Source organism: Dromiciops gliroides, chromosome 2 (assembly GCF_019393635.1).
Source record: "Dromiciops gliroides isolate mDroGli1 chromosome 2, mDroGli1.pri, whole genome shotgun sequence".
Classification (NCBI taxonomy): Eukaryota; Metazoa; Chordata; class Mammalia; order Microbiotheria; family Microbiotheriidae; genus Dromiciops; species Dromiciops gliroides.
Genome location: NC_057862.1, coordinates 437,008,362 through 437,036,187, shown reverse-complemented (window position 1 = coordinate 437,036,187; position 27,826 = coordinate 437,008,362). Strand labels below are relative to the sequence as shown.

Genomic DNA, 27,826 nt, shown 5'->3' with positions numbered 1-27,826 from the left:
CTAGAGCTGCCTCCCCCACACGAGCCGGAGCGGTTGCGCGGCGCAGGCGCACTGGCGACCCCCGGGGTCAGCCGGGCGGATGTTTACAGCTGTCGGTGGGAGGCGGAGCAGACGCGGCAATCCAGGGGCTGAGTGAGGGGCTGACAGAAGCACCGGAGCCCGGACCGGGGGCAGGGGGCGGCCTCGCTGAGGGCAGGGTCGGGCGGATCGGGGCGGGGCCGGACTGTCGGAGCCTGGGAGGCGAACCCTCGGGGGCCTGGACCTGGGCCAGGCCCCGGCGGGGCAGCAAGCGCCGAGACCCGAGGACCTCCAGGCCGCAGCCCAGCGCAGGCCCCATCTCCGCCCGAGGCCCGAGGTAGAGCCGCCGGCCGGACCGCCGAGGGCTGCGGACGCCCAGGGGCGGGATTCCGGGGCTGGCGGGGAGGAGACGGCCGCCCCCGAGGCGGGCTTGGAGGGCGCCGGTGCCTAGCAACATCCACCCCCCTCCCCGCGACGTGGGGGGCTTCTCCCCCGGGGCCCGAGGGCGGGCTCCGCTGGCGGCCTCCGGAGGACCGTGGGGATGCCCCCCCCTCCTCGGGCGGCAGTCTCGCCAGCCCGGCGAGCTCTCTGGGACCTTAGGGACTCTCATCCCTCAGCAGCGTGGCGAAGTGGATCGGTAGCTGGGGTCAAGTCTCGCCGCTGACAAATTCGGCTGTGCCACCCTGGGCAAGTCACTCTGCCTCTCTGGGCCTGCCTCTGGGCAGAGCTCTTCAAAAGTTGCGGCTCTTGTCGGAGTCGTTTTTATTAGTGGGAGCTCCGTACGTACACACTTGAAATAACGGGTCCCTTCCACCAAAACGCCTCCAGAGAGACTTCCCAAGGTCGCACCCCGGGGTAAATTGTGGAGGTGGGATTTCATTTTTCCAGGGTTCTTTGCATTTCAAAACCCTCTCCGTGAAATTTGACGCGTTCCCTTTTTACCCAAGGTCAAACCGGGTGCGGAGTCGGGATTCGAACCTCGCACTTATGATTCCAAGTCCTGGGCGCTTTTCCCTCCCACCTAGCGTTGCCTTCAGGCAGCTACTCGGCTGGGCGGCCGGGCGCATCTGCTCCTTCGGGAGCAGCTGAGAACCGGAATTGGTTACTGGGATAAACAACCCCGAGGCAGCTGCTTAGCGGGCAAGGAGGTGCCGCCCCCGCAGGTTCTTGCTGGGCTCTGGTTCAAGTCCCTGCCCAGATGTTTGGTCGTTCTGTAGGAGCTCCTCAAATGCTCTCTGTTGCTGCTGCTGCTCATTCTTCACTCAAGCAGGAGCTTCATTATGCGGCGCCACAGCCTTGGAAAGTGCACTCACTACCTGCTCTCAACCCATCCTGTGCACAAAGGCGGCCTCTTTAGGCACCAAGTTCTTTAAGCATTGGGAATAAAGCGCACAGTAGTTATTTACTTTCTACCACCTCCTAGTTGAGGCAGTTAAATTACTTAAAGATTTGAAATAACTGATGCAACTTTTAAGTTCTTTACCTTGAAGATGTTTCTCCTCGATATGGATTGTTTGGTGTGTGCTTGTTTTTTCCATTTAATAGAATGCCCTATCCCTTTAATACAGAAAAGTTTTATTTTTTTCAATGAAAGGCAGCCACCCTTAAGATAAAAGCATTTTCACAAGGTTTTATAATGATTGGGACATATCTGTAAAGGGTATAAAAGTTTGAAACTACAGGAAAGGTATGGAAATTTAAAACCAACTTTGGTAAGGGTAGCTGTAGTAAAATGTTGAGTGAGTCATTGATTAGAACTATCTAAAGGCTTCGATTAAATGTATCAATTGAAAAAGGATAACTTCGTGGTTAAATGGATCATCTTAAACCACATTTAGGCCTTAGCAGAATTTAGAATACAGCCTTTCTTAGACCCAGAAGGGTTCAGATTGCCTTTAAAAAAATAACCCTTGGAGACCTTCCACTTACATAGTCTTCTGCCTTTATTCCTCTCCAAAAATACATCCTACCCTTACCATATTACATTTTTTAAAGGCCCATTTGATTATAAAAGGAAGACACTGTAGTAAAATGTTCCTTTTTAAAAAAAAAATTGCTCTTTTAAGTATATGACAAACTCTCTTGCCTTTTAAAAATTGATACTTAGCTTTATTCTAAATTATTATTTTATTAATTATTAATTTATTCTAAATTACTGCTATTTAGCCACACAATTCAAAATAATGAATCTTGCTGAGCCCCAAAGAAACACCTAAGATATGGAGAATTGATACAGAACATTGATATTAAGATTATCTGTGAGACTGAAGTCTGAGCATTTTGAGAAGAGAAATTGAATTGTTTTAGGGTATAAACCTCATTTTGTTTGTTTTTCTGTTTTTTTGAGAGGGCTGCTTGGTGTACTAACTTTTCCTAGTTTAGGATTGGCTATTAGAGGTATATAGAAATTAGCCCTTGTTTAATTCTTTTTTGTTAACTGCTAGAATGTGTCAAGAACAGTTTTATCAGCTTATATCCCTTTTTTGTTGTTGTTCTCTTCCCTTGTGGAAAATAATAGTCTAATAAATACTATCTGGGAGAATCTAGGAGGAGTTGAGTGAATTGCAAGCTTAATATGAGTTAAATGTGTGACTTGGCAACTAAAAAGCCAATGTCATCTTAGGCTCCATTACATTAATAGAAATATTGTATTCACCTCCAAGGAAGTAATAGTCCTACTTTATCTTGCCCTGGTCATATCACATCTGGAATATTATGTTCAATTGAGGGGTGTCCACATTTTAGGAATGACATTGACAAACTGGACCATGTCTAGAGGAAGGTGATGATGAGAGGATTGGAAACTAAATCATAGGAGTTTTGATTGAAGCAAGTAGTGTGAAGAAAAGATTTAAGGGAGACCTAAGTTTTTGAAGGGCTATCCTATAAAAGATGAGCCTTGTTCTGCACAATGCCTGGCACACAGTAGGTATTTAAATGATTGTTGACTGCTCTACATCAAAGAGTAGAACTAGGAGCAAAGAAAAGAATGCAAGCTAAAGAGAAAAATTGTGGTTCCATGTTAGGAAAAATTTTCCTCACAATTCTAGCTGTCCAAAAATTGTGTGGGTTGCCTCAGAAGGTGGTGGAGTCACTTTTACTAGAAAGCCCTCAAGTAGAAGCTGAATAACTACTTGTCAGGATAGTATAGAGGGAATTTCTGTGCATGTGAGAACTGGACCAGATAATTTCTGAGATCCCTTTCAACTCTGACGTGTGTGAGTTCTGAGTATGGGAACAATAAACATTACAAATGTTATACTCTAACATTTAATAGCTATATATAATATCAATATAATATAAATAAGATCTTCAAAAATTGGAGTTGTAGAAAGATAGCAGCATTTATGTTATAATTATAGTTAGATAAAGAAATTAGGGAAAGTAGATTTCCTTGGGGCTCCAGAGGAAAATGTTTAAATGAAAACACACGACACAACGTGTAACAGTGTGATCATGTTGTATGGCCTTGTAATGTTGAACATTAAATGGATTGGTTTTCCATTGTAATCTATCCAAATGATCATGTACTACCATATCATAGAAATAATAACTTGGCATAACTTGTCAGAAGCAGCATCCAAGGAGAAGCATTTTAATTTACTTTGGAAAGATCATCTTGGAGCTTTGATTTTGTGATTTTAGGAATTATAGTAACTAATGGTATTAGTTGTAAGTGATATTAGGTAATAGCCCCTTCGTGTTAATTTTACTGGTATGAGAGGATGTTAAAGCCATAACTAGGAAAAAGCAGTATTCGGCAAGGGGTCATCTCATGTTGGTTTTATATGATATAAAAATGTTGCTCATTGAGATTGAAAATGGGTTAAGTGTGTAGTCTGGCCTCAGAATAAAGTTTTCTGCATATGAAGCTAACTGGCTCAGGGATAACTAAATACATCCCAGTCAAGTGAACTAATTGACCATAGGCATTGCCTTAAGAGAAAAGGGAAAAGGAGCCTCTAGTAAATGGGTTTTTTGAGGGCATACCAGACAGGTATAAGTCTTGATAGTGAGCAATATTAACTATAATTAAAATCTGGTTGTAAAAATGGGCAGGAATTCAGGTTTAGCAACATACTTGTCAGGCTTTCCAAACATTTTTAACATGCTCTAGATGATGCAGAATAATTATACATGGTCAACTTTGATTTTTATTCGGGGGGGGGGGGGAGGAGGAGAGAGATTCCATCTGGTACTGTCAAAACTGCAGATTTTATTTATTTGGTTTGAGAAACTTTTTTAAAAAGACATTTATAGTGTATTCACATTATACTTTCAGAAATAGAGGGAATTATTGTGAATAGAAAACTAAATCAAAGATAAACAATATTAACCAAAGTTATTACAGTACACGAACAAATTCCACGGTTGTGCCTGATTTTGTGGTAGGTTAGTTTTTTACCCAACAATGGGAAACAAATCTTTCGCAAAAAATTACTATTGTCTTATGTCACATAAAGCTATTACTTTATGGGATAAAGATAATTTTGAAAGGGAAATTCTTCATTTTTATAGGAGGAATATAAGTTAAGGAAGTTTCCATTTGTACTATGTATGCTAGTTGTTGGACTCAGAAGGGAAGGTTCGCTGTAGTTTTCCCCTTGAAGACAATTGAGAAGAATGTAAGGTAGGTATTTTTTTTTCCTCTTAAAAAAGCTAGAAGGGGGACACAGACTATTACACCTCATTAATATTTATAAATAATTGTGGTAGCAGCCATGAAGTTAGTTGGTCCTGAAATGGGTTTTGCATGTCCTGGAAAGTATTCAGCAGAATTCGATGTGGCATAATATTTATTATGTTGTATCATTTAGTGAGAGAGACAGAAAGTCTTTGAAATTCAGGTGAAGAATCATCTAAGTTAACCTTTTTCCATATCTGATAAATACATCGAGTAGCTTGCTTGATATAGTTACCCCTTTTTCAAGTTTGGTGAAAGGTCTTAACTGTCATAACTTAATTGAGAATTCTAACTGAGTGTGTGTGTGTGTGCAGAACTTTTTTTTTTTCATGTCTTCCCTGGCTTATTTCTTTTTCCTTTGCTTCTTTCATAATTATAGCTCTTTCTAAGCATCATCCTTGAAAATGGGAGGTGCTGTCAGTGCTGGAGAAGACAATGATGAACTAATAGATAACTTGAAAGAAGCACAGTATATCCGGACAGAGCTAGTGGAGCAAGCCTTCCGAGCTATTGACCGTGCAGACTACTATCTCGAAGAATTTAAAGATAATGCCTATAAAGACTTAGCCTGGAAACATGGCAATATTCACCTTTCTGCCCCGTGCATATATTCAGAAGTGATGGAAGCTCTGGATCTACAACCTGGACTTTCATTCTTGAATCTGGGTAGTGGCACTGGCTACCTCAGTTCTATGGTTGGACTCATCTTAGGTAAATAAGATCTACCAATATGACTATTTTCTTTATTCTCTGCATACACCATTTATTTTATAGTACAATAAATAGCCTTTTAAGATAGAAGGAATACAAGTTATTGGGCATGTTATTGGCCATAAACTCCTCCAAGGGGGGTTGTTCATGATTTTCCATGGTAGATGGCCAAATCTTACAATTTACTTTAATCTTTCTATATATCCTCTCCCTTGCCAAGTTAATTCACTCTCAGAGCTTTAACTGCCATATAGGTGACTCTTCAGTCTTTATTTCTAGTCCTGGCCTCTCTTTCCTGAGCTCCAGGCCCATATTTCCAACCCCCTACAGGAAATCTTCACATGGAGGGCCTACTAGCACTTCATACTCAACACAGCCTAAGCCAATCTCATAATTTCCCCACAGGTACACAGTTTTCCATTTGACCTATTTCTGCCCTTGGTATTGCCATTCACCCAGTTTGTCCAGACTAATAGTTGCTGATTTATCCTTTGCATTACTGTGTCCTACCAAGTCAGTCTCTACAGTATCCCTCAAAGTCCTCATCACTCAGTTACTCAGCATGTACTTAAGGCTTACTGTGTGCCAGGCACTCGGCTAATCAATGAGTTACTGCCACCACCCTGGTATGGAGCTATGGTTTTTGTGAGTTAGTTGGGGTTAAGTGACTTGCCCAGGGTCACACAGCTAGTAAGTGTCAAGTGTCTGAGGCTGGATTTGAACTCAGGTCTTCCTGAATCCAGGGCTGGTGCTCTATCCACTGAACCACCTAGCTACTCCCCTGGTATACCTCTTTATTATGAACCATTTGGATTATTTGCAAACCACCTTCTTTATAGAATTTCCTGCCTCCAGTCCATCCTTTGTGCTTTTACTAGAACAGTTTTTCTTATGCCCATAACTTGTCAGGCCTTGGCTCAGAAATCTTTAGTGGCTCCATGCTGCCTACTTTTAAAAATTCAAATACTCCTACTCATTCAAGGCCATCTTTCCTTTCCAGCCTTATCTTCTGTTTCTCTTTTCCATATATGCTCTTTGTTCCAGTCAGAGCGTACAATTCTCTGCTCCTGGATTGATTACTGAAGTCTCCTATCAATGTGCCTGTACTTGAGTTATTCCCTAGAACAGGAATGTTCTCCCTTCCCCTATACCTATTGAATTCCAACCCTTCTTTTAAAACTCATCTTGGGGCAGCTAGATGGCGCAGTAGTTAAAGCACCGGCCCTGGATTCAGGAGTACCTGAGTTCAAATCCGGCCTCAGACACTTGACACTTACTAGCTGTGTGACCATGGGCAAGTCACTTAACCCCCATTGCCTAAAAAAAAAAAAAAAAAGAAAACTCATCTTAAGGGAGCTGCTAGGTAGCGCAGTGGATAGAATACCAGCCCTGGATTCAGGAGATACCTGAGTTCAGATCCAGCCTCAGACACTTAACACTTACAAGCTGTGTGACCCTGGGCAAATCACTTAACCCCAAATGCCTCACCAAAAAAAAAATTAAATTAAAAAATAATAAAAATAAAACTCATCTTAAATACCATCTTCTCCATGAAACCTTCCCTCATCCCCTCATTGCTAACAGCCTTCTGCCCATTACCTCACAGAGCACTGTTTTATTTCTTTCCATTGCATTTATATTGTGTATTGGTGTCTTACTAGATTATGGGCTTCTTGAAGGTAGTGACTTTGCTTGTTTTAAACTTCACATTTTCCCCAACAACTAGCACAGTGCCTTAGATAAAGTAGGGCGCTTACTAAATATTTGTTTTGTATTTTATTCAGGATTCATTCAACTAACATTTAGCTGACTACTACATGCTAGCTCCTAAAAAGAAAAAAAGAAATAAACGAACAAACAACCACAAGTATAAATAAGACAAGATCTTTGCCTTCAAAGATCTGAAATCTAGTAGGACTATATGGACTTATTATTTCTCCTATTCACTTTTCACCCCCATGTGGCCCACTTTCTTGGGAGGAGAGCCAGTGATCAGAGAACCTTTTAACCTGGCCACCAGCTGCTGAAATCTATACTGTATCTCCTACCTCCAAAGAAAAATAAGAGGATCTGACCCTGGGCAAGTCACTTAACCCTCATTGCCCCGCAAAAAAAAAAAAAAAAAGATCATAAGATTTACAACCCCACTCAAATGGGTCAAAAATAGGACTAATAATAACATTTTTAAAGTTCTCCTTCAGGCATGTTCTATACTTATCTCAACCACCAAGTATTAATTAAATGCCTACTTTATGCCATAAAGGTGCTAGGAATACAAATACTCACAAAAGATATGTTATTTCTGCCTTCAGAAAGCTTATATTATACTTGAGAGGTAGAGGCAGTAAAGAAAGCTACACTGTTCTGTTGAATGAATTCAGAATTTATTGTTTCAGTAGCATTTTTTTCAAATGGGGTTTTGGGCTTTTTAGTCTGTAGGTGATGTTTTGAGGATATGTTTATCTAAAAATTATTTTGATTTTCTTCCTGCATACATTAAATGTGTGTAATATACATATAGATATATTTTTAATGTATTACTTTTAAGTAAATAGATTTTTAGTGATTAAAAGCCCTATGTCCTTATTTGAGTACTATTATCATTATGAGAATTCAGCATCCCATAATATCATCTTGCATTTGTTGACTTATGAAATTCTCCTTTTTATTAATGCAATTGAAAAATTGGATAAAAAGCAGATACTGTCACTAGGTTCATATGAAAATGTTGAGGACAACCAATAGGCTAAGGGAGATGTAAACCTAAAAGTGAGCTACTCTTATCCAAATTCAGCTTTATACTCCTTGACATTATGAAAGTTCATACCATAAATGCTTCTTAAGGTACTTCAGAAAGTCACTCCTTACACTAACACAGATTCCAACTTCTCCCCCTTAGGAAATAAATAATCTCATACATTGTTATGAACAAAAATATTCATTACCCAGTGGCCAACCTTTTGTTGATTAGACTAATTTTTGGATTATAGACATGTTATTCATTGCTATCTCTGGGCTTGTGCTTGAAACTTTTAAAGTTATCCAAAGCCTTTCCAGCTATTTGAAATATGCCTTAGCAAATTCAGCATGGTAAGAATACTAGAACTTGGCCTTTACAGGTCCTAGCCTCCAAGAACCCCACATCAACTCTTGCCATAAAGAGGTAATAGAGTAAGATGATAGTAGGAATTGTGTTAATTGTGTATACATGTATGGACTTCATCAGCATATGAACTGCTATTAAGTCCAGCTTTCTGTACTTCCTCTGCCAGGTTGGCATCTTTGCAATTTATAGCCTTCTAGTGAGTTAACTTGAGACACTAAGCAACTTGCTAAGGATTACATAACTAATATGTGTCAGATGTAGGATTTGAACCCAGTTCTTCCCAACTCAGAGGCCAGCTCTGTCCACTATGCTATACTCTCTTGGGAACCCTGGGTCAGTTCCAAACTATGAGGAGGTCATAGAGTAAATATGGTAGAGCTGGGAGAACAGGAAGGGATCAGACTAATGTCATGATAATGAAGACAAACAGGTTTAGTCAGAGTAAGGAAATAGAAGAGGAGATTGTATCAGAAAGAGGAATCGCAGCATTCAGCACCTTGAAAGTTGTAGAGTTTCTAGTAAAGGTGATATTGAAGTGCTAAAAGCTTTTTTTGACAAGAATTAAAATGTTTTGGAAGGGCAAAACTTCTTAAAGCTTTATTTCAGGTGTTTGATGTAGAATACTTATTTCAACACAAAAACAAATTGAAAGCATATTTAGGTATATCATGTAGAACTATGGTAGTTTTTAAATTATACTTTTTAATAATGCCTTTTGGAATCCATTCAAGGCTCAGCTCAAGTGTCACCTCTCATCTCAAATCTTTTCTAATCCCCTGCAATTATTATCTCTTTCTCCTCACATTTTTTTGTATTTGCATTGTGTGTTTTTTGTTTGTATACATGTTGTTTCCCCTCCACTCCTCATAGATTGTAAGCTCCTCAAAGGCAGGAACTGTTGTCATGTCTTTCTGTCCCCAGCACTTTGCATTGTCCCTAGCTTGTAGTAGCCATTTAAATGCTTGTTGAATTGGGTATGATTTTGTAATTGGAGTGAATGGCTAGAGAACGAATAAGGGGGAAAAAACCTCCATGCCATGGTTATAAATACCTTTCTTCTTCATTAATATTTTAGGTCCTTTTGGTGTAAACCATGGGGTAGAGCTTCATTCAGATGTGATAGAGTATGCCAAGCAGAAACTGGACTTTTTCATCAGAACAAGTGATAGCTTTGACAAGTAAGGCTGTTTTTTTTTATTGGATCCAAGTTTGTAAATTAAAATTTAACAAATTTATGATAAAAATTAAGAGATTGTTCATTTCACTTTGCACACCTGTACAGTGGATCCTGAACAAGAATCTACCAACCTTGTTGCTAGGTTAAGGTTGGAAGGATTGGAGTTCCAGAGTCAGTCAGGGATTCATCCCCACACATCTGAAAAATCTAGTACTTTGAAGTGATTCCAATTCAAGTGCTTAGAGCACTAGCCATAGATGAATTACAAAATTTGTCCCTAATATTGCTAAACTGAAAAGACACTATTCCCAATTTGTGTATGTTCCTAGCACACACACAAACAAACAAATAAACAAAAACTACTCAAATAAATAAATAAATACATTTTATTTTGGGTTATAACTAGTCCTATTACTTCAAATAATGACTAATAATAGTTGAACAATCTTAGGGAGTACTTATAGAAGATGTAAGCTGTTTCTTACACACTGAGGCTTTTATGGTGTGTGCAGTTCCCTTGCCCTGCACTTCCTGTCTGAGTGCGCCAGGATCAGTGGGCCTAGTTGCACCTATCCTGTTTGTGGTCCTCCAGCTGGCAACTTGCCCTCTTGGCTGGTGCAGGTAGGTTTTTCCACTGTCCTGCTGGGCCACCAGATTTTTGAGCCAGGATCCAGGGGCCTCAGTTGTTCGGCTGTGGCCCGCAGCTTCCTGCTGACTTGCCCCGACCCCCTCAGCGCTGGGCTGCTGCCCTGTGCCTCCCTTTTGCCCGAGTCAGACTGACCTTTCCTGAAGTCTTCTAAATTATTTCTGGCTGGAAGACTGTGTTTCTCTGTCTCTTTGTAGGTTCTGTAGTTTCAGAATCCATCCAGAGGCTTGATTTAATGTTCTTTTTGAGGGAACAGAAGGAGAGCTCAGGCAGGTTCCTGATTCCTCTCCGCCATCTTGGTTTATCTTTTCCCTTATCTTTTCTCTCCTTGTCTAGGATAGAAGAGTGAGAGAGAGAGAGAGAGCAAGGTACTGCCACCTCCTCCCTGTCTCAGGCCCCAAAAAACCTAAGCTGTTTCTTAGTTTTTTTTCTCACTAATCTCATTTAATTACGAAATAAGAAAAATGTCCATAGTGATTGGATTTTTTTAAAAAGGTCATGTTTCTACTTCAGGTTATATGTATTTCTTTAAATTATTATAATTCTTAGTATAGTTTAAAAGTACATATATTTCTAATAAATTAGTGTTTTGATAAACAGCTTAACTTTTATTTCTTGACTGGATATTTAGCCTTTTCTATTAGTGTTATATAACTCTATGACTTTTATCCTTAGAGTATACTAAGGATGCTATGTCCTGGCTATATCCATATATGTCAACATCTCTGAGAGTGTTTGTAGGAGATTAGAAAGAGCTCTTGACTTGGAGTCAAGAGCTACTACTCCTGCTTCTGCCACTTACTCCAGTGTGGCACTTTCCCCCCTAATCATCAGTTGCTCTGTTTGTAAAATTAGAGATAATCATGTATAACCTATCTACATAACGCCATAAATTGAACATTCTCAGGCTTGCAAAGGTAGATTGTATAAAGTATCATTCTCCCCATTTTATAAATTAGGAAACTGAAACTCAGGTGGAAAGAGATTTGGCTAAGGTCACCTGATTCATAGGTGGCAGAGCTGGGACTCCATTCCAGGTCTTCCACCTCCAAGTCCAATGCTCTTTTCGCTATACCATGCTGCCTCTCTGAGAGGGGAAAAATTGTTTAAGCCATAAATTGCTTTGTGAATATGTTCACAGCTAAAGACAATTGAGGTGATATAACAATGCTAGCATTGTATAGACTTGTTGCAGTATAAACAAAGTATACAAATGTTCTTCACCCTCAGGTTTGAATTCTGTGAACCCTCCTTTGTTACTGGCAACTGTCTGGAGATTTCTCCAGATTGTACTCAATATGATCGTGTTTATTGTGGTGCTGGAGTTCAAAAAGAACATGAAGATTACATGAAGAGTTTGCTTAAAGTTGGGGGAATTCTTGTCATGCCACTAGAAGAAAAGGTTAGTTTGCTTTCATGAGTAGAGTGCTTTATTCCCCCTCTTTCTTCCTTCTGATGTTTAAATTCAAAGATAATGGGGGCATCTAGGTGGAACAGTGGATAGAGCACTAGCCATGGATTCAGGAGGACCTGAGTTCAAATCTGGCCCCAGACACTTGACATTTACTAGCTGTGTGACCCTGGGCAAGTCACTTAACCCTCATTGCCCTCCCCCCCCCCCCAAAGATCATCATTGGCATGAAAACACCAATAATCTTTGTGTAATAAAATGCAGAGCCATGTTCCATATTCACTCCAGGGAGTGGCGTACTTCAAAGACAGAAAATTTGAATGTTTCTTCCTACCATTCCTCACCCTCTTTTATGCCACTCACTTCTGTACACTGCTTCTGGATGGAGTGCCCTTTATGGGATGTGTCACAGAACACTTTAACTGCCCTACACTCAATCAGGGATCTGTGAAATTGTTTAAAATTTAGAGCTAATGGGAAAGAGCCATAGAGATCCTTAGCTATATCTGTCCTCATTTTAGAGATGTGGTCCCTTTCAGTTCTCAGTTTATGATCCTATGGTCAACACTTTGGGCTCATTGTAGTTTCAGTTCAAATAAATATCAAGTTGGGACCACAATGGTTAGCACAGGCATAATCTACTAATTTCCTCATTTTTGTCAGACAGTCATTTACTGCATTAGCAGATCTTGAGGTAACTCCCATTGCTAGAGATGAAATGTCTTTATCAGTGCTCAGCTCTCTATGCTTTTCTTCTCATCCAAAAACATGATAACAGGGGGCAGCTAGATGGTGCAGTGGATAAAGCACTGGCCCTGGATTCAGGAGGACCTGAGTTCAAATCTGGACTCAGACACTTGACACTTACTAGCTGTGTGACCCTGGGCAAGTCACTTAACCCTCATTGCCCTGCAAAACAACAACAATAAGACTCCATACATACCAAAGGCACGATAACAAGCTATACTTGTATCCACAAACAAAAAGGACTAGTACATCAAAGCAGTGGTAAAGAAAAGGTGGAAGGAGAGAGAGTAAAAAATGATTCAAGGTGTAAAATTAGAAGAATAGCATAAATTTCTATTCAAGACCCTCAAGCAAAACTGCAATGTTTACCTATGTGGTTTGGGATCACAAGCTGCCAAGAAATAATTAAGACACGGTTAGAAACATCCGGACAGTGAAAAAAAACACACAACAATTGGTCACATTATGAAAGCTGTAGGAAACATACTGCCACAATAGGAATAATATAGGCATATTAACAGAGCGACTCCACCTGTATTATTAGCATTCACTTTCTGTATTTTAATTTGGTGAATAATTTTGCATACAGCACAGTAGTCATAAGATTAGGGTATCATTGTTCACATTTTATCAGGAAACTACTGTCTTGCCTTTAACAAAACTGATTTAAGAGGCATGCAGTGTTCTTAGATGTTTTTATTTCTTTAGGGGCAGATCTTTTCTACAATATTTAAGAAATATTTGTTAAGTAATGTGTGGAATTTATCACAAATATTTTTTAAAAAGCAAGTGGCATGACATGAAGATTCACAGTTTCATATACAATCCTCTTTATGTATTCTGCTACATATTTGAACATGCTCTTTTAGTGTTTTAGTTCAGAAAAAATGAAGGAAATGAACTGTAAGCAATTAGAGATGTGGGTCTGGACCTGGGGGGGGGGGGAAGAGGTTAAAGGGAGACAAACAAAAGGAAGAGTCACCTGCTGAGGGGTGGTATTTGAAACTGTGAGTGTGACTGAGATTGCTAAAGGGGAAAGCAAAGAGCAAAAAGAGATGAGGGCTGAGGATGGACCCTTGAGGAATACCTGCGTTAAGGTATTAGGGAGAGGATGAGGAAACTGAAGGATTAAAGCTGCAGGAGAATTATAAGATTAGGAGGACAATTTTAGAGCTAGAAGTAGGGAATCTTGTTATTGATGAGGAAGCTGAGATCCAGAAGGACTAAGTATCTTGCTGAAGGTCCCCACAGGCAGAAACAGAGCTTGGGACTTGAACCCAGTTTCCCTATCCCCAAATCCAGAGCTTTCTCCATTGTATTCATGAGTGTAGTTTCTGAAGCCTAAGGAGCAGAAAATCCTGAAAGAGGGGGAGAGTCAGTGATATAAAGACAGAAAAATGTCCATTGGCTTTTCCAGTTAGGAGGGCATCTTATTTTACTTGGTAGAGAAATAGCCAACTGTGACCTTACTAAAAACAGTAACTGTCTGTTTTAGCAATGACTGGCTACTGAAATAATGACAAAGCAAATGTTGAGATGCATTTATCTTTGTCACAAAGGAATAAAGACACCCAGTTTTAAATTTAACATTTTCTGTAATGTTTTCTAGGTGGACATTTTCCTTTAAATTGATAAATTTTATTTTGACGTGACATACAAACTCCATCTAACTCACATATTCCCCAAACTAGTTTAGCAAAATAGCACAAAATTGATTGTAATTGGCAATACATATGCCTTTATATTGTGTTTAGTTAATAATTTGTAGATTTTGGAAGGAAGAAATTTATTTTAAATTACTAGACTGAATTAGTATAGTTTTTGCTATGATTTTTTTTTTTTGATGAGGCAGTTGGGGTTAAGTGACTCGCCCAGGGTCACACAGCTAGTAAGTGTCAAGTGTCTGAGTCCGGATTTGAACTCAGGTCCTCCTGAATCCACAGCTGGTGCTCTATCCACTGTACTACCTAACTGCCTCTATGATTTTTAAATGATGCTTCTTGGGAACAGTTTCATGATCCTAGACTTTCAAAACATAAATTAGAGGTAGCTAGGTGGCACAGGGGATAGAGCACCAGCCGTGGATTCAGGAGGACCTGAGTTCAAATCCAGCCTCAGACACTTGACACTTACTAGCTGTGTGACCCTGGGCGAGTCACTTAACCCCAATTGCCTCACCAGAAAACAAAACAAAACATAAATTAATGATCCATTTTCCCTTTAAAAATCCCTGAAGGCATTGTGCATGTTGTCAACTATAGAATTTTCTAAAGAACTGTGAAGATGTTGCTGTTTGGAAGCTGAATATGGTATAATTCTAATCACCTATCTTGATCCTGGAAGATAGCGACAAGGAAATGCACTCCTTCCTATCTTTGGATCAGTGGAAAGACTATGGATGTAGAATGTTACGTATGCAGTTTCCACGTCAGTTGGTTTCATTTAGCTGCTTTTCTTTGTCACAAGGAAAGGCTGACTGAGGGAAGGGATATTTCTGGTCATGACTGAGATGGAAATAAAAAAGGCACTTGGATTCTTTGTTCTGAACAAAAACATTATGGTGCGATATGCATTAGCATCGAGATAATCAGAAAAGTTAATTTAGTTACTCATTCGTCTATGTTTTTATCCACGTGGGCTTTCAATGTAACTGTACCCTAGAAAGTGAAAGTAGCCCTCCTGTTTTCTTTAACCAACAGCTACCACAGGAAACCAGAGTATGAGAAGGGAAGTGTCAGGGAGAAAAAGCTTTGTTGTCTTCACCTTTGCAGTATTTATAATCTGGTTTACTTAGGGGATTTATTTACCAGCTTAGATTTGATTAGCAAAGACTTGCACATAAACACTGCTTCTAAAGCCTTAGTGAGTGAAAATAGTACTCTGACCTAGTTTAGCAATCTGGGAACATTCAGAAACATTGCACACTGGATGATCCCTATCACAGGACTGTTATAAGTAGAGCATTGTTTCTTAAGTAATTCCAAGGTTATGCTGAATTCCATGTTGTAGCTAAAATAATTGTAGTGAGCTTTTAGTTGAGTGATTTTCAGCAGACATTAGCAGAACGTGGGACTGATCAAGTTACATCACCTGTTAGTGCTGGTCAAAAGAGATCTGAGTTTCAATCCTGGATTTGATGCTTTGTAGTTATGTGTCTATAGAACTTTGCTTTCCATGTCTGTAAACTGCAGTGTTAATGCTTGCAATGGTTATAAAGAAAGCTCTTTGTAAACCTCAGAGCACTCTATAAATCTGAACTATTATTATCTGAGAGGTAGTGTAATGGCTTCAAATCTTACCTCAGATATACTTAACTTTCCCAGGATGACCCTCAGCCTTCCTAGCTTGTTACTTCGTTTGTCAAATGATGGACTTGATGATCTCTATCATCCTTTCCACTTTGAAACCTATGATCCTTTGATTCTACTTTCACTTTGTATTTTTTTCCATTATTATTTACTATTTAGCTTAGACTTTCTCTTTAAGTCAGTCAATCCACAAGCATTTATTAAGCACCATTATGCACCAAACACTACACAAAATACTGGAGGATACAAAGACAGATTCTAAAAGGGGACTTACATTCTCACAGGTCAAAAGATATGCCTGTTTTTCTGTCTTTTAGATTTTAAGAATAACTCTTTTAAACTCCTTACGTAATAACCAAATTTTAAAAAACTTTTCTCATTTTGTATTTGGGACAGCTGACTAAAATAACTCGAACAGGTCCTTCTGCTTGGGAGACCAAAAAGATTCTGGCTGTTTCTTTTGCTCCTCTGATCCAGCCCAATCATTCAGATTCAGGAAAGTCAAGACTTGTGCAATTGCGTAAGTACAAAGATCTAGATTTGGTTTAACCTTCTGTTCTGTTTCATCAGGGACTGGAACAAAAATTATTTGAAAATTTTGACCATATGTCATATTTCATCTTTGGCTAAAAATCCTTTAAAATTTTACAGTTAACTGCAGTCAAATTTTAGTTTCATATGAATTCGCCTACATCATCAGATTCAACTTTTCCCTCATCCTAGACAACCAGTTTGTCTTTTGTTATAAACCTCTCGAGAGTACATTGGGAGTTGTGAAATTGGAAGGTATGGAGAAGGGAAGAAAATGTGAGAAAGCCAAAAGAGTTTAACTACAAAAATCACAGGAGTTGTACATTTCCTAAGATTGTGCGGGAAGTATGCAGTGTGGTTCGTTTCAGGATAGAAAAGTTGGGTACAGAGAAACTCTGCTAGTCCATGGATGGGGTAGACACCCTAGTTCTCACCTTCCATCCTCCCAAGCCTAACCCTACTTGGCTGTTCATACAGAACAACCTGTCTATGCCCACACAAACTACAGCTTTTGCCTCTTTTCCCTGTCCTCCTCCTCCTCCTCCTCCTCCCCCCAGTAATAAGGTAGAACTGGCTCTAATAGACTAAAAGTTAAACACTTCTTTAACTAGGCCATTTTGTTATATAAAACTGATTATTTGACAAATCTATTTCAACTTCTGTCATTCCTAAAGAGAAGTACTGATTTTTCATAACATTCTTGCTTCTCATTGACTAACGGTTCTATCTTTGTTTCGTGCTTATTTATATTTAAAACAAGATACAGGGGCAGCTAGGTGGCGCAGTGGATAGAGCACCAGCCCTGGATTCAGGAGGACCTGAGTTCAAATCTGGCCTCAGACCCTTGACACCTACTAGCTGTGTGACCCTGGGCAAGTCACTTAACCCCAGTTGCCTCAGGGGAAAAAAAAACAAAACAAGATACAACACACTTTCCCATTTGTTTTTTTTTCCAGCCAATCCAACCCAGCATAGAAATGGAATTTTATTAGTCTTCAAACTGACGTGTGTGTATATAAAATTTTCTACAGAAAGTGATATACTATATAGTTCATTGACCCAGAATCAGAGAATATCACAGTTGCAAGGGGCCTCAAGAGGTCATCTGTACCAAAACAGCCATACCAAGTGAAGGGGGATCTCCTCTTTCCAGAGGCTGCCAGTCTCACTTTGGGACATCTTGAATTATTATGAAGAAATGTTTTCCCCTTACATCAGCTTCTGTGCAATTCCTACTTGTTGCTCTTAGTTATGCCCTCTGAAGCCAAATGGAACAAGGTTAATCATGCTCTTTCACATGACAGACCTTCAGCTAGTTGAAGACAGCTTTCATGTTCCATACACCTTTTCCAAACTAACCACGCTCACTCCTGTACATCATTTCCATCGAGGAGGCTGGGGCTGTGCAGCACCTGCACAGGGAGTTTGCAGGTCCTATCTCAGTGATTGCTTCCCAGGATGATGATGGCTCTGGGGAGTAGGCTGGAAGCAGGGCCTCTGGATGTTCTCCAGCTTGTTAATGTCTTTCCAAAAATGTATGTAGAACTGAACACCATACTCTCGATGTCCTCCGAAGAAAAGCAAGTGAGACCATCAGCCACCTTCTTCTAGATACTGTGCCTCTCTTAATTGAGCCTAACTAATGTCACGTTAGCAACAGTATCATGCTCTTGACTCATACTGAGTTGGAGTCCATTCAGTCTCGAAGAATTTTTTCACATTACTTGTCTAGCCAGGCTTTCCCTGCTCTGTACGTGTTGACTTTTTTTAAAAACCCCAAGTGTAAAATTTATTTTATTCCTATTAAGTATTCTCTTGCTAGATTTGGCCTATCTTTAGGAATCCATACTTTAGATTGTAGTTTCTCCTCTTAATTTTGTGTGATCTGCACATTTTAATACTGTTCCATCTATGCCTTCATCCAAACTTTTGGTAAACTGTTGGCCACCACAGGGTAAAGGACAAGGGGTCAGGGATCTCCTTTAGAGACTTCTGTACAGGTTGGCTTCAGCCTATTTATGGCTATTATTTGAGTCTGATCATTCAACAAGTTTTAAATCCTTCTTGCCTGTCCCTTTCTTTCCTTCTTTCTTTCTTTCTTTCTTTCTTTCTTTCTTTCTTTCTTTCTTTCTTTCTTTCTTTCTTTCTTTCTTTCTTTCTTTCTTCCTTCCTTCCTTCCTTCCTTCCTTCCTTCCTTCCTTCCTTCCTTCCTTCCTTCCTTCCTTCCTTCCTTCCTTCCTTCCTTCCTTCCTTCCTTCCTTCTTTTCTTTTCTTTTCTTTTCTTTTCTTTTCTTTTCTTTTCTTTTCTTTTTGCGGGGCAATGGGGGTTAATGACTTGCCCAGGGTCACACAGCTAGTACATGTCAAGTGTCTGAGGCCATATTTGAACTCAGGTCCTCCTCAATCCAGGGCCAGTGCTTTATCCACTTCGCCACTTAGCTGCCCCATCCCATTCTTTCTTATTCACAAGGATGCCATGGGAGAATTTGTCAAATGACTTACAAAATCCAGGTACACTCTATCTATATTCTCCTGACATATTGAAGCTATTAGTCCTGTTAGAAAAAGAAAATAAAGTTAGTCTGGATTGACTACTTCTTTATGGACTTATCTATGATGGCTTTTATTTGCCATCCCTTTTTCTCTTTTTGGTTCAGACTTGTGATTTATTGCTGTGAAGGACTCCTCTTATGGAAGTTCTCACCATGGTTACAGGTCAGTAATTTTTCTGTAACTTAGAATCTAAAAGAATTTTCTGTTGTATCAAAAAGTTAAAGTGACTTACTGTTAAGGGCTAAAATCCTAGCTAGTCTGTCTAAAATATCTAATGAGTGGTCGCCAATAAATTATAAGCTTTAGCAAGAGTTAAACTTTTAAGCATTTATTAAGGAGAATAAGAATTTGGTAAAGAGAGAGAAAAAGGCCTAGATTCCTATCTATTAAAGGGAGAGCACATTTCTAGCTCCGCTCTCCACCAGAGTCCAGAGGAAAGAGCCCCAGAGTCAGCGCCAGTCTCTTCCTTCCTCCTCCCACTAGTCCGCGTCACTTCCTCCCAAAGAAAAGACTCCTGGTCTTGCCCTCAAAGACCTTTGCTTCATGGGCAGAACTCTTCTACAGTAAGTATCCAGCAGGTGCCGTCATTCCAATCGTTACATTACTTAGGGACACACAGCTAGTGTGTGTCAGAGGAATGACTTGAAGCTAGGTCTTACCGGCTCCCTTTCCTGCTACTTCTCTTTTCTTTTCTTAGGTTATACAAAGTAGGACATTTTAGTGGACATTAACCTACCCATTCTTTCAAGGTTTGTCTTGTGGTAATTTGAATGGAGTCCCTTTACTATAATTTTTAGAATATTTTTATAGTGTCAAGAATTCTGATTATTGGGGCAGCTAGGTGACAAAGTGGATAGAGCACCGGCCCTGGAGTCAGGAATACCTGAGTTCAAATCCGGCCTCAGACACTTAACACTTACTAGCTGTGTGACCCTGGGCAAGTCACTTAACCCCAATTGCCTCACTAAAAAAAAAAAAAAAGAATTATGATTATTTCTGGTTAATATATTTAGATATCAAGATCTTTTTAACCCAAAAGAAATAAACTAATGGTGAAAGTTAACACCATTAGTTTATTTCTTTTGGGTTAAAGAGATCTTGATAAAATGTTTGTGGTCTTCCCTTCAGTATTTTGATGTAGCTGTGATTTCATGAGAATAAGTTCTCTCTCCACCCCCACCCCCGACATTGGTGTAGTTCAATACTTATCAACACCTTGTCTTCCTCTATAATTCCTGTCAATGTCCTGCCATGAACCCTCTAGAGAGGCCTGATTCTAGAGCTTCTAATATTTTGTAGATAGCAGCATGTCACCAAGCCTGTCTTTCTGTTAATCCCTTGCTCTCATTTACATGACTGGTCCACTTTCTTTCCTAATGCCACCTTTAGCTTTCATGCTTCTTCCCTATACTGGTTCAATAAAATTATGAGTTTGAAATTGAGGACTTTTTTGGGACCAGCGTCTGTATTGCTTGCTGTGCCCCTGGACCTCATTTTGTTTTTTATTGTTTTCAATTTGCTTCTCTCTATTTTGTGAAATATACAGCAGTTCTACCTTTCAAAAACAGTGAGGACACTACCTCTATTAAATCAGTTGAAAGGCTGTATTTGGTTAGTCTCCTAGATTGACTAACCAGGAACTCCTGAGAAAGTAACCAAATATAGGAAATCAAATGTTGTGGCTAGGGAAGTAAATCTGAATTTTTATTCCCATTTCTCCTGACTTTTCATGTGGTCTAATGACTTAGGTGTCTCCCTTTGTTTCTCTGCAAAGTGGAGGCCTAGGGTTTTAGTAAGGTACTATGTGAATGTAAAACATTATGATGGCTTAATATAATTTTCAGAAAATACCTTGATGTTTGGAAAGCTTTGCCAAAACTCAAATTGATTTGCATTTTTGAGTATGCCATTTATCTCATTAAATTATGTTCTGCAGAATTCCTGTCAATATTTGATCAAATTCTTCTTTATCTTAGCTCCACTGGCTGTTCGTAGCCTCCAAGATTTAGCTCGAATTGCAATCCGAGGAACTATTAAAAAGATAATTCATCAAGAAACAATGAACAAAAGTGGAAATGGACTGAAAAACCCACCCAGGTTTAAGCGAAGGCGAGTTCGACGCCGTCGAATGGAAACTATTGTCTTCTTGGACAAAGAAGTCTTCGCCAGTCGTATTTCCAACACATCCGATGACAACAACAATTGTGAGGATGTGGAAGAAGAAAGGAGGGAAGAGGAGGAAAAGAATGTCCCTGAAATGAAGCCAGATCCTCCTGTAAACTTTCTGAGAGAAAAGGTCTTGAGTCTGCCCCTGCCTGACCCTCTGAAATATTACCTGCTTTATTACAGAGAAAAATAAGTCTTCTATTTATATTAAGAAAAATATACATGAGAGGGGAAGTGGCAAGGGCCTGACAACATGTATATGACTTGCTTACCTGTTAACATGGTCACCCCTGGCATAGATTGGCTGGAGAATGTGACTGCTGTATACTTAAACATACTCATTTTTTTTTCTCCTAGTTTCTTGGTGGTGTGCTAATTTTTTTTTCTAAAAAAAGCAGGATTTCCTTTTAAATTGACCTGGTGAACGCAAACTGCCTAGAAGCAAATATTTCTTCCATTGAGGGGAAAGAAAATCAGCTCAGTAAGGCAGTTTTCTATTTCAGCCAAGCTTTAAAACTAAACTCCAGTTTAAATGTTTCTAGACAGCACCCTAAAGACTACTCTGCAACACAGTTGCATTAAATAACATATATTGTATAATTAAAATGAAAACTGCTGATTCAAACTATTTTGCTTCTCCCAACACCCCCCTCCCAAAGCACAAATTTTACAAGTACACAAATCACTTCCGGGGGCAATACTCCAAATGTCCAGGTTTGAATTCTGACTTTAAGTGGTATCTGCCCTTAATCATTGGCACCGAGTCTGACTCTTCACATAGTTTACTAGATTGGAAAATATTGTTACAAGCCTGTTTAACCAGATTACAAATAAGTAAATAGATACATTTTTTTGTCTTTACAGATTGTAAATTTTCTAAAAAGATAGTGATATTCATTGGAAAAAGCAAATCAGAAATACGTCAAAGTACCCAACGTTTTTTTTTTTTTCTACATAGCGAGGATCATATGTAGGTGAAATCCTTTATGGATTTTTATCTGAACAGTTTACAAGCTAAGCTCTAAAAACTTTGTCAAGTATAGTGTTAGAAATTACTGAAAGGGTATTTTGAGAGATATCGCAGATTCCTTATGTCTAAGTTAACATGATTGATATTCTTAAGAATATGCAATACGGACCCTGATGGGTTTGACCTGAGGCTGGAAACTAATATTGTTCTGAAGCATTTGACTACTCAGTTTCCCAGAATGTATAGAAGATGAAAAATCTCAGAATGTAATTAGTGGCAATGTTCCCTATAGACAGTTCCTGCTTTCTTGACCACAGTTTAGTATTTTTCTGTAACTAGATTAGAGTAATGAGATTTAGCTTTTATAGTTCCAACAAAACTAGATTTTTAAAAAATAATTTTTCTTAAAAAATGCATCTTTAAAATTTTAGGTTGTGTTAGATGGATTTAACTTGCAGTAAATTGTAAATTATACTTTTCCCAGATTATGAAGAGTGTCAAAGTAAAAGGGGGAAAAGAGTTCTCATTCTTTCTAAACTAGTGAAGAAAATGGTCTAATTGTCAAGATAACCTGACTGAAAAACCTTTCAATTATCTAAGACTACTTTTGAGATACACTGGAATTAGATTGCTTGATCCAAAATGTATTTGTCCATTTTTGTTTACTTTCCTGTTATTTTTACATGCCCTAAAAGGCATGACTAGCTGAAAATGTACACAGTAAACCCAAACTCTCAAAGTGTTTAAACACAATTCACATTGACTGTGTCTTGTGATTAAATATTATGTAGTTCTTTGAAATCACAGGGTAAATTCAAGTGTCTCTGTGCTATCTAACATCTCTGTTGATTTAGGTTATTTTCTAAAGTTACTCAATAGATCTTTACTCTGTGTACTGACAGTCTTTTCACCACAAATTAAAATCTGTGTAGCCAAATAAAAAGGAAAAGTTGGTATGTCTGGTCCTGAGCTCATAAAGTTAGACTGTTAAGGAAACTTTATATGTTACATTCATTTGCCTTTTTGTTCAGTGTCATGGTTACCCATCTCCCAAGATTTTCAGTTTTTAAATGACCAGTTCATTGTTTGCAGATCCTAGTATTCAGAAATCTAACGGGTGCATGTATATATACATATGTATGTATACACATATGTATATGTACATGCATAATATATATACCTATACACAGACACTGACTAGATTATTATTTATATTTTTCCATTTACGTATAATTTATATGGACATAAGAAATTTGGAGTAAATATTCATCTGAGATCTGTGATATTTGTTATATAATTAGTACATCTTAACATTGACCATCTTCAATTGTTGTCTATTACATAAGAATTTCAAACTTTCACCACATTTGCCTTTTGATTACTTTAAGATTTTTTAATGCTCTTTAAAATGCATAGAAAATAGTTCTCCTTTTATAGTTTAAAAACCAAACTATTCAAGGAGTTTGTGTCTTCATGTTGTCCAGATGTGCTGTTGTCAAAACAGAAAAACTGATAGAAAAATTTTAAGTGTAATATATAACTATGAAATAGTGTGGTGTTTAGACTGCAAAAATAAAGGAGAATTATAAATAAGGTTCTCTGCTTAAGCACTTGCACTGTAGGTTAGTATAATAGGTTATTTTCAATTTCTACACAGATTAAGGATAGTATAATGTTTTTTTGTAGCGTCTATAAGCCCTTTTATGGAATACTGTATACTGTAACCTGGTTTTCTGACTTCTGTTTACTTTTATGTTCTAAATATTATGTGACATAGTCTTGACAAGTAGTAAGGTCACAGACTTGTGCAAAGCAAATCTCGGATGTGTAAATCTTAAGTATGTAAGTTGAAAATCAAAATTTGTATATAGAAAGAAGAAGAGGCAATTTTACTGACCTGGAACTTGCAAGTAATATAAAACATGAATTTTATTGAGCTCATATTTATGAGTGTATAGACCATATATTAATAAATGCAGTTAAGATGTTTTAGCCTTCTTAGCATTGCTTCTGTATCATGCTATTTTGAAAAAAAACTCCACCTGACTTTTTCTTTTTGGATATTTAGTGAAATTACTTTTTTTTCTTTTTATGTTTGTACCCACTTTCGTATGTTAGAATTTTACTGATTTTTTTTGCCTCCTTTTCTTTTCTGAAATTCTCTTCCATTCATATAGGTAGTTTAACTCATACTCATTCACAGTAGAACTGAAGATACTAATGTGACATTGGCACAGGCAAACAGATTTTGGCTCTAAAGAACTTCATAGGCTAATGACTAGAATAATTATTTAGCTCTTCAGTAGTATTCAGAATATGCATTGCAACCCAGGCACTTCAGAGAGAGAGTAGCACATCAGGTTTGATTCACCAGCCATAAGCTAATTCATAGCAAGCAAGGGGTGAATAGCCCAGTTTTAATATTTTCTAACTTCAGTGAAAAATGGTGGTTTTTCTGGCTCATCCACAGACTTAAGTTAACTCATTACTATATACTTCATCATCCAAAATTCTTTCCCCTGAGAATCTCAAAGGAGGACGGTTTTGGTTTTGTGCTTATTAAATAACTTTCAAGTAAAAATGCACTTCCTGAAAATGGAAGGATGGACGTCAACTTAGTATTTTCAACATTATATTATTGGAACTGTCCTTTTAAAATAATTATATCACTTCAAATATTTACATTTGCCCTTTTTATTACACTTATTTGATTTTAAGGCTATGAAATGCAGAGGTGATTTTTTTCTTTAAATGTTAAAAAGCAAAATGCTTAAGCAATTTGTGTTTTCATTTGGTTTTAACATATCAAAGGAAAATTTTTGTGTGCATGTTAAAAGAGCCTTAAAATCTAATGTAATAAGGGAAATCGGTGAAAATTTGAAATTCTTAAATAGCGTAGAAAAATGTAAAAAACACTTTTGTGTACATAGAATACATATACACACATCCTTTCAGTAAACTATAAATTCCCTACAGGTCCCATTTTGAATTATGTTTCTATTCTTTTGTCTAAGTCTGAAAATAAAGAGTAAACTATATATCATGTCTTTAAATGACCTTACTGAGACATGTTGCCAGGCAAGAAGAGACAGGGTTACCCAAATCAACCAAAGACTAAACCCTGTTTCAGGAATTTCCAACTTAATCATCTACATTTCTTATTATATAATTAGTACCATCCAGGCTATTTAAACCCTTATCTTTCTGGAAACTGGAAGGTCATCTGTAAGGGAAGGCATCAGTTGATTCTTTGAGGCCACACTTGTAATCACCATTAAATAAAAGAGCCACCTGGTTCCTGTGTCTACTGTTGCATCTGGTGTAACATTATACAGAAATCCAAGATCTTGCAGAGCTGGTGATGTCACATACATGTGGCTCAGAAATATAACTGTTAACTTCCTATTTACCTAAAGTGCTGCTGTTTTAAAAAACTAACCCTACATATTTTTGCGTCACTTAATGTCAACAATTGCTTGTATTTAGTTCATGGTATTTAGCTAGATCTAGTATAAAACTGTTCCTTTTCTTGGAATATCATTTTACAAATAAAAGCTGTGTATACTGTGCTGCTGATGTTTCCATTGAATAAAAAAAAAAATAGTTTTCCTTGTCTAGTGCATAAGTAGCATGACCTAGTCCTGTGTTAGGGGACTTCTGGTTAAACATTTAATCTTTAAATGTGGTGAATCTTAGGGGAATCTCTGACAGCACAAAAGATTACATTGTGTTTAAGTTTGTAATCCTAATATAAGTGAGACCAGAAGTGTTTGCTGTATTGGTACACCCAAAAGGTTCATTTTAATACAAAAGCTAAGAACTACATGGTTAATGGCCAAGTTTATATTCATTCTCTGTCCTTAAGATTATGTTGTGCCCATGGGATTTATGTGCATCATTATCAATGACATTAGTGCATTCAAGACATCTGTGAAACTTAAAAGTTGGGTGGTTTTTCCAGTCACAAAGGTAAGAAAAATAGTTGTAACTTCCAGCAAAGAATAAAAATATTGGTTAGATTTAGAATACTAAGACCCAATCTTTTAAAAAATTAAACTGACAAAACCTACTTCCATAGAGAAACTTTCTGGGTTCCAGTTCTATGCTATATTTTTCTTTGAAATGAGTCACAAAAGGAAGTGCCTCGTTCCTGCTGTCTCCTTGGGTATTTCTTTATAGACTCAGTACAGTCAAACTTAGATATAGGAGCTTATTCCAAATGAGAGAATAGCTTGAACTAATATCTGCTCTAGTGGATAAATAACTCATAATACACATTTATTTGCATACAAACAAGATACAAAATCCCTAAAAACCTTTATCTCAAGTAACTGAAATTTATATCCTGTAATCTTTGCATTGTTCGTATATTTAGCAAACTCTTGCTCAGTGTAAAACTTTAGCATAGCTCATTTCCATACTAAGTTAAAAATTATATTTTTATCTGTTTGGTAACCTAAAGTGTAATAGATACATAGGTATATGAGGTAGCATGGAGTAGTAGATTTTGCGTCAAGAAGACCTAGGTTCAAATCCTGTCTCAAATAGTAACTGTTACCTTTGGTAAGATGCTTAACTCTGCATTTAAGTTTCTATAATATGAGAGTGTTGGAATCAATGACCTACCTCTAAAGTCTCTTCAGTTCTAAATCCTACAGTTCAACAGTGAGTTGGGTCAAAGAAGTGTTATAAAGGACATCAAGGTAACATGTCTGGAAAAGGAGGTAGACCAATCATTGAAAATAAACTTAATGCTGCATTAAAATTCCGTTTAAAAGAAACAAAATGCACAAAATATCTGGGAGTAAACCTACCAAGACACACTAAGGACTCATGAATACAATGATAAAACATGGAAAGTAGTACATATATTATACATGTTGTATCAAATCAATCAAGCTACCAAGGGGTCACTTTATAGAACTAGGCAAAATAGTAAAATTCATCTGGAGGAGCACAACATCAAGAATGTCAAGAGAAAATAAAGAGGAAAAAAGGAATGAATGGAACTTGGTAATCCGATATTTTACTACCTGCCCCTGTTGGTCATCATCATCTAAACCCTGTTCCCCATCTCTCACTACCCAGTTCCTTATTTCCATCCCACTCGACCTTTGCACTCCAAAGTCCCAGCCAAATGCTATCATCCATTCCATGAGCAACAAACTTGCCTCCATCTTAAATCTTCTCTTCTTTCCATCCTCTAGTAATCACAGAGGCCTGGCTCCCCCAGTAGCATAGAGTTCCCTGGCTACCCTTTCTAGTACTGGCTGACCCTTCACTCATCACCCTCAGGAGTTCACTGGGCAAGGCAGAGGAGTTGTTCCCTATTGCCACTTGCAGGTTGTCTACCTACCTCCATCATACAGTAACTTCTCTGAGGTCCGTGCAGTTCACATCTTCCTGGTAGCTATTTGTCTACGTTCTGCTGAGACACTCCAACAAGGAGTTCAATATTGGCTCATGATCTTTCCTCCCCAATTTTCCCCTCATGCTAGTGAACTTCAACATACATATTGACCCTCAAATATTCTAACCATTCATTGCTTGCCACAAGTCTCTCCCCACCCTAGTCCATCCTTTATTTATCCACCAAACGGATTGTCCTAAAGCATATGTCCAACCATGTCACTGCCCCCCCCACCTACTCAGTAAACTCCAGTAGCTCCCTATTGTTTCCAGGATCAAATACAAAATCCTATTTATCACTGAAGACCCTTTATAACCTAGCCCCCTTCCCCTACCTTTCTAATATTCTTGTATCTTACTCACTGCCACATATTCTTCAACCTAGTGAC

General features: G+C 38.3%; 1 protein-coding gene across 4 annotated transcripts; it reads left to right on the top strand.

The window, feature by feature from the left end:
• On the top strand, window positions 1-25,600 carry PCMTD2 (protein-L-isoaspartate (D-aspartate) O-methyltransferase domain containing 2). 4 transcript variants are annotated; one of them, XM_043989301.1, is made up of 7 exons: window positions 1-355; window positions 4,537-4,648; window positions 5,082-5,413; window positions 9,595-9,697; window positions 11,573-11,744; window positions 16,205-16,328; window positions 20,869-25,600. In XM_043989301.1, exons 3-7 carry the CDS (start codon window positions 5,107-5,109, stop codon window positions 21,249-21,251), a joined length of 1,089 nt encoding a protein of 362 aa, XP_043845236.1. In that variant the 5' UTR covers window positions 1-355; window positions 4,537-4,648; window positions 5,082-5,106; the 3' UTR covers window positions 21,252-25,600. The 4 variants fall into 4 exon arrangements, with proteins under 4 accessions (XP_043845236.1, XP_043845237.1, XP_043845238.1 ...); XM_043989302.1 differs by lacking the exon at window positions 4,537-4,648; XM_043989303.1 differs by lacking the exons at window positions 1-355; window positions 4,537-4,648 and adding an exon at window positions 432-886.
• Window positions 25,601-27,826: the final 2,226 nt, after the last annotated feature.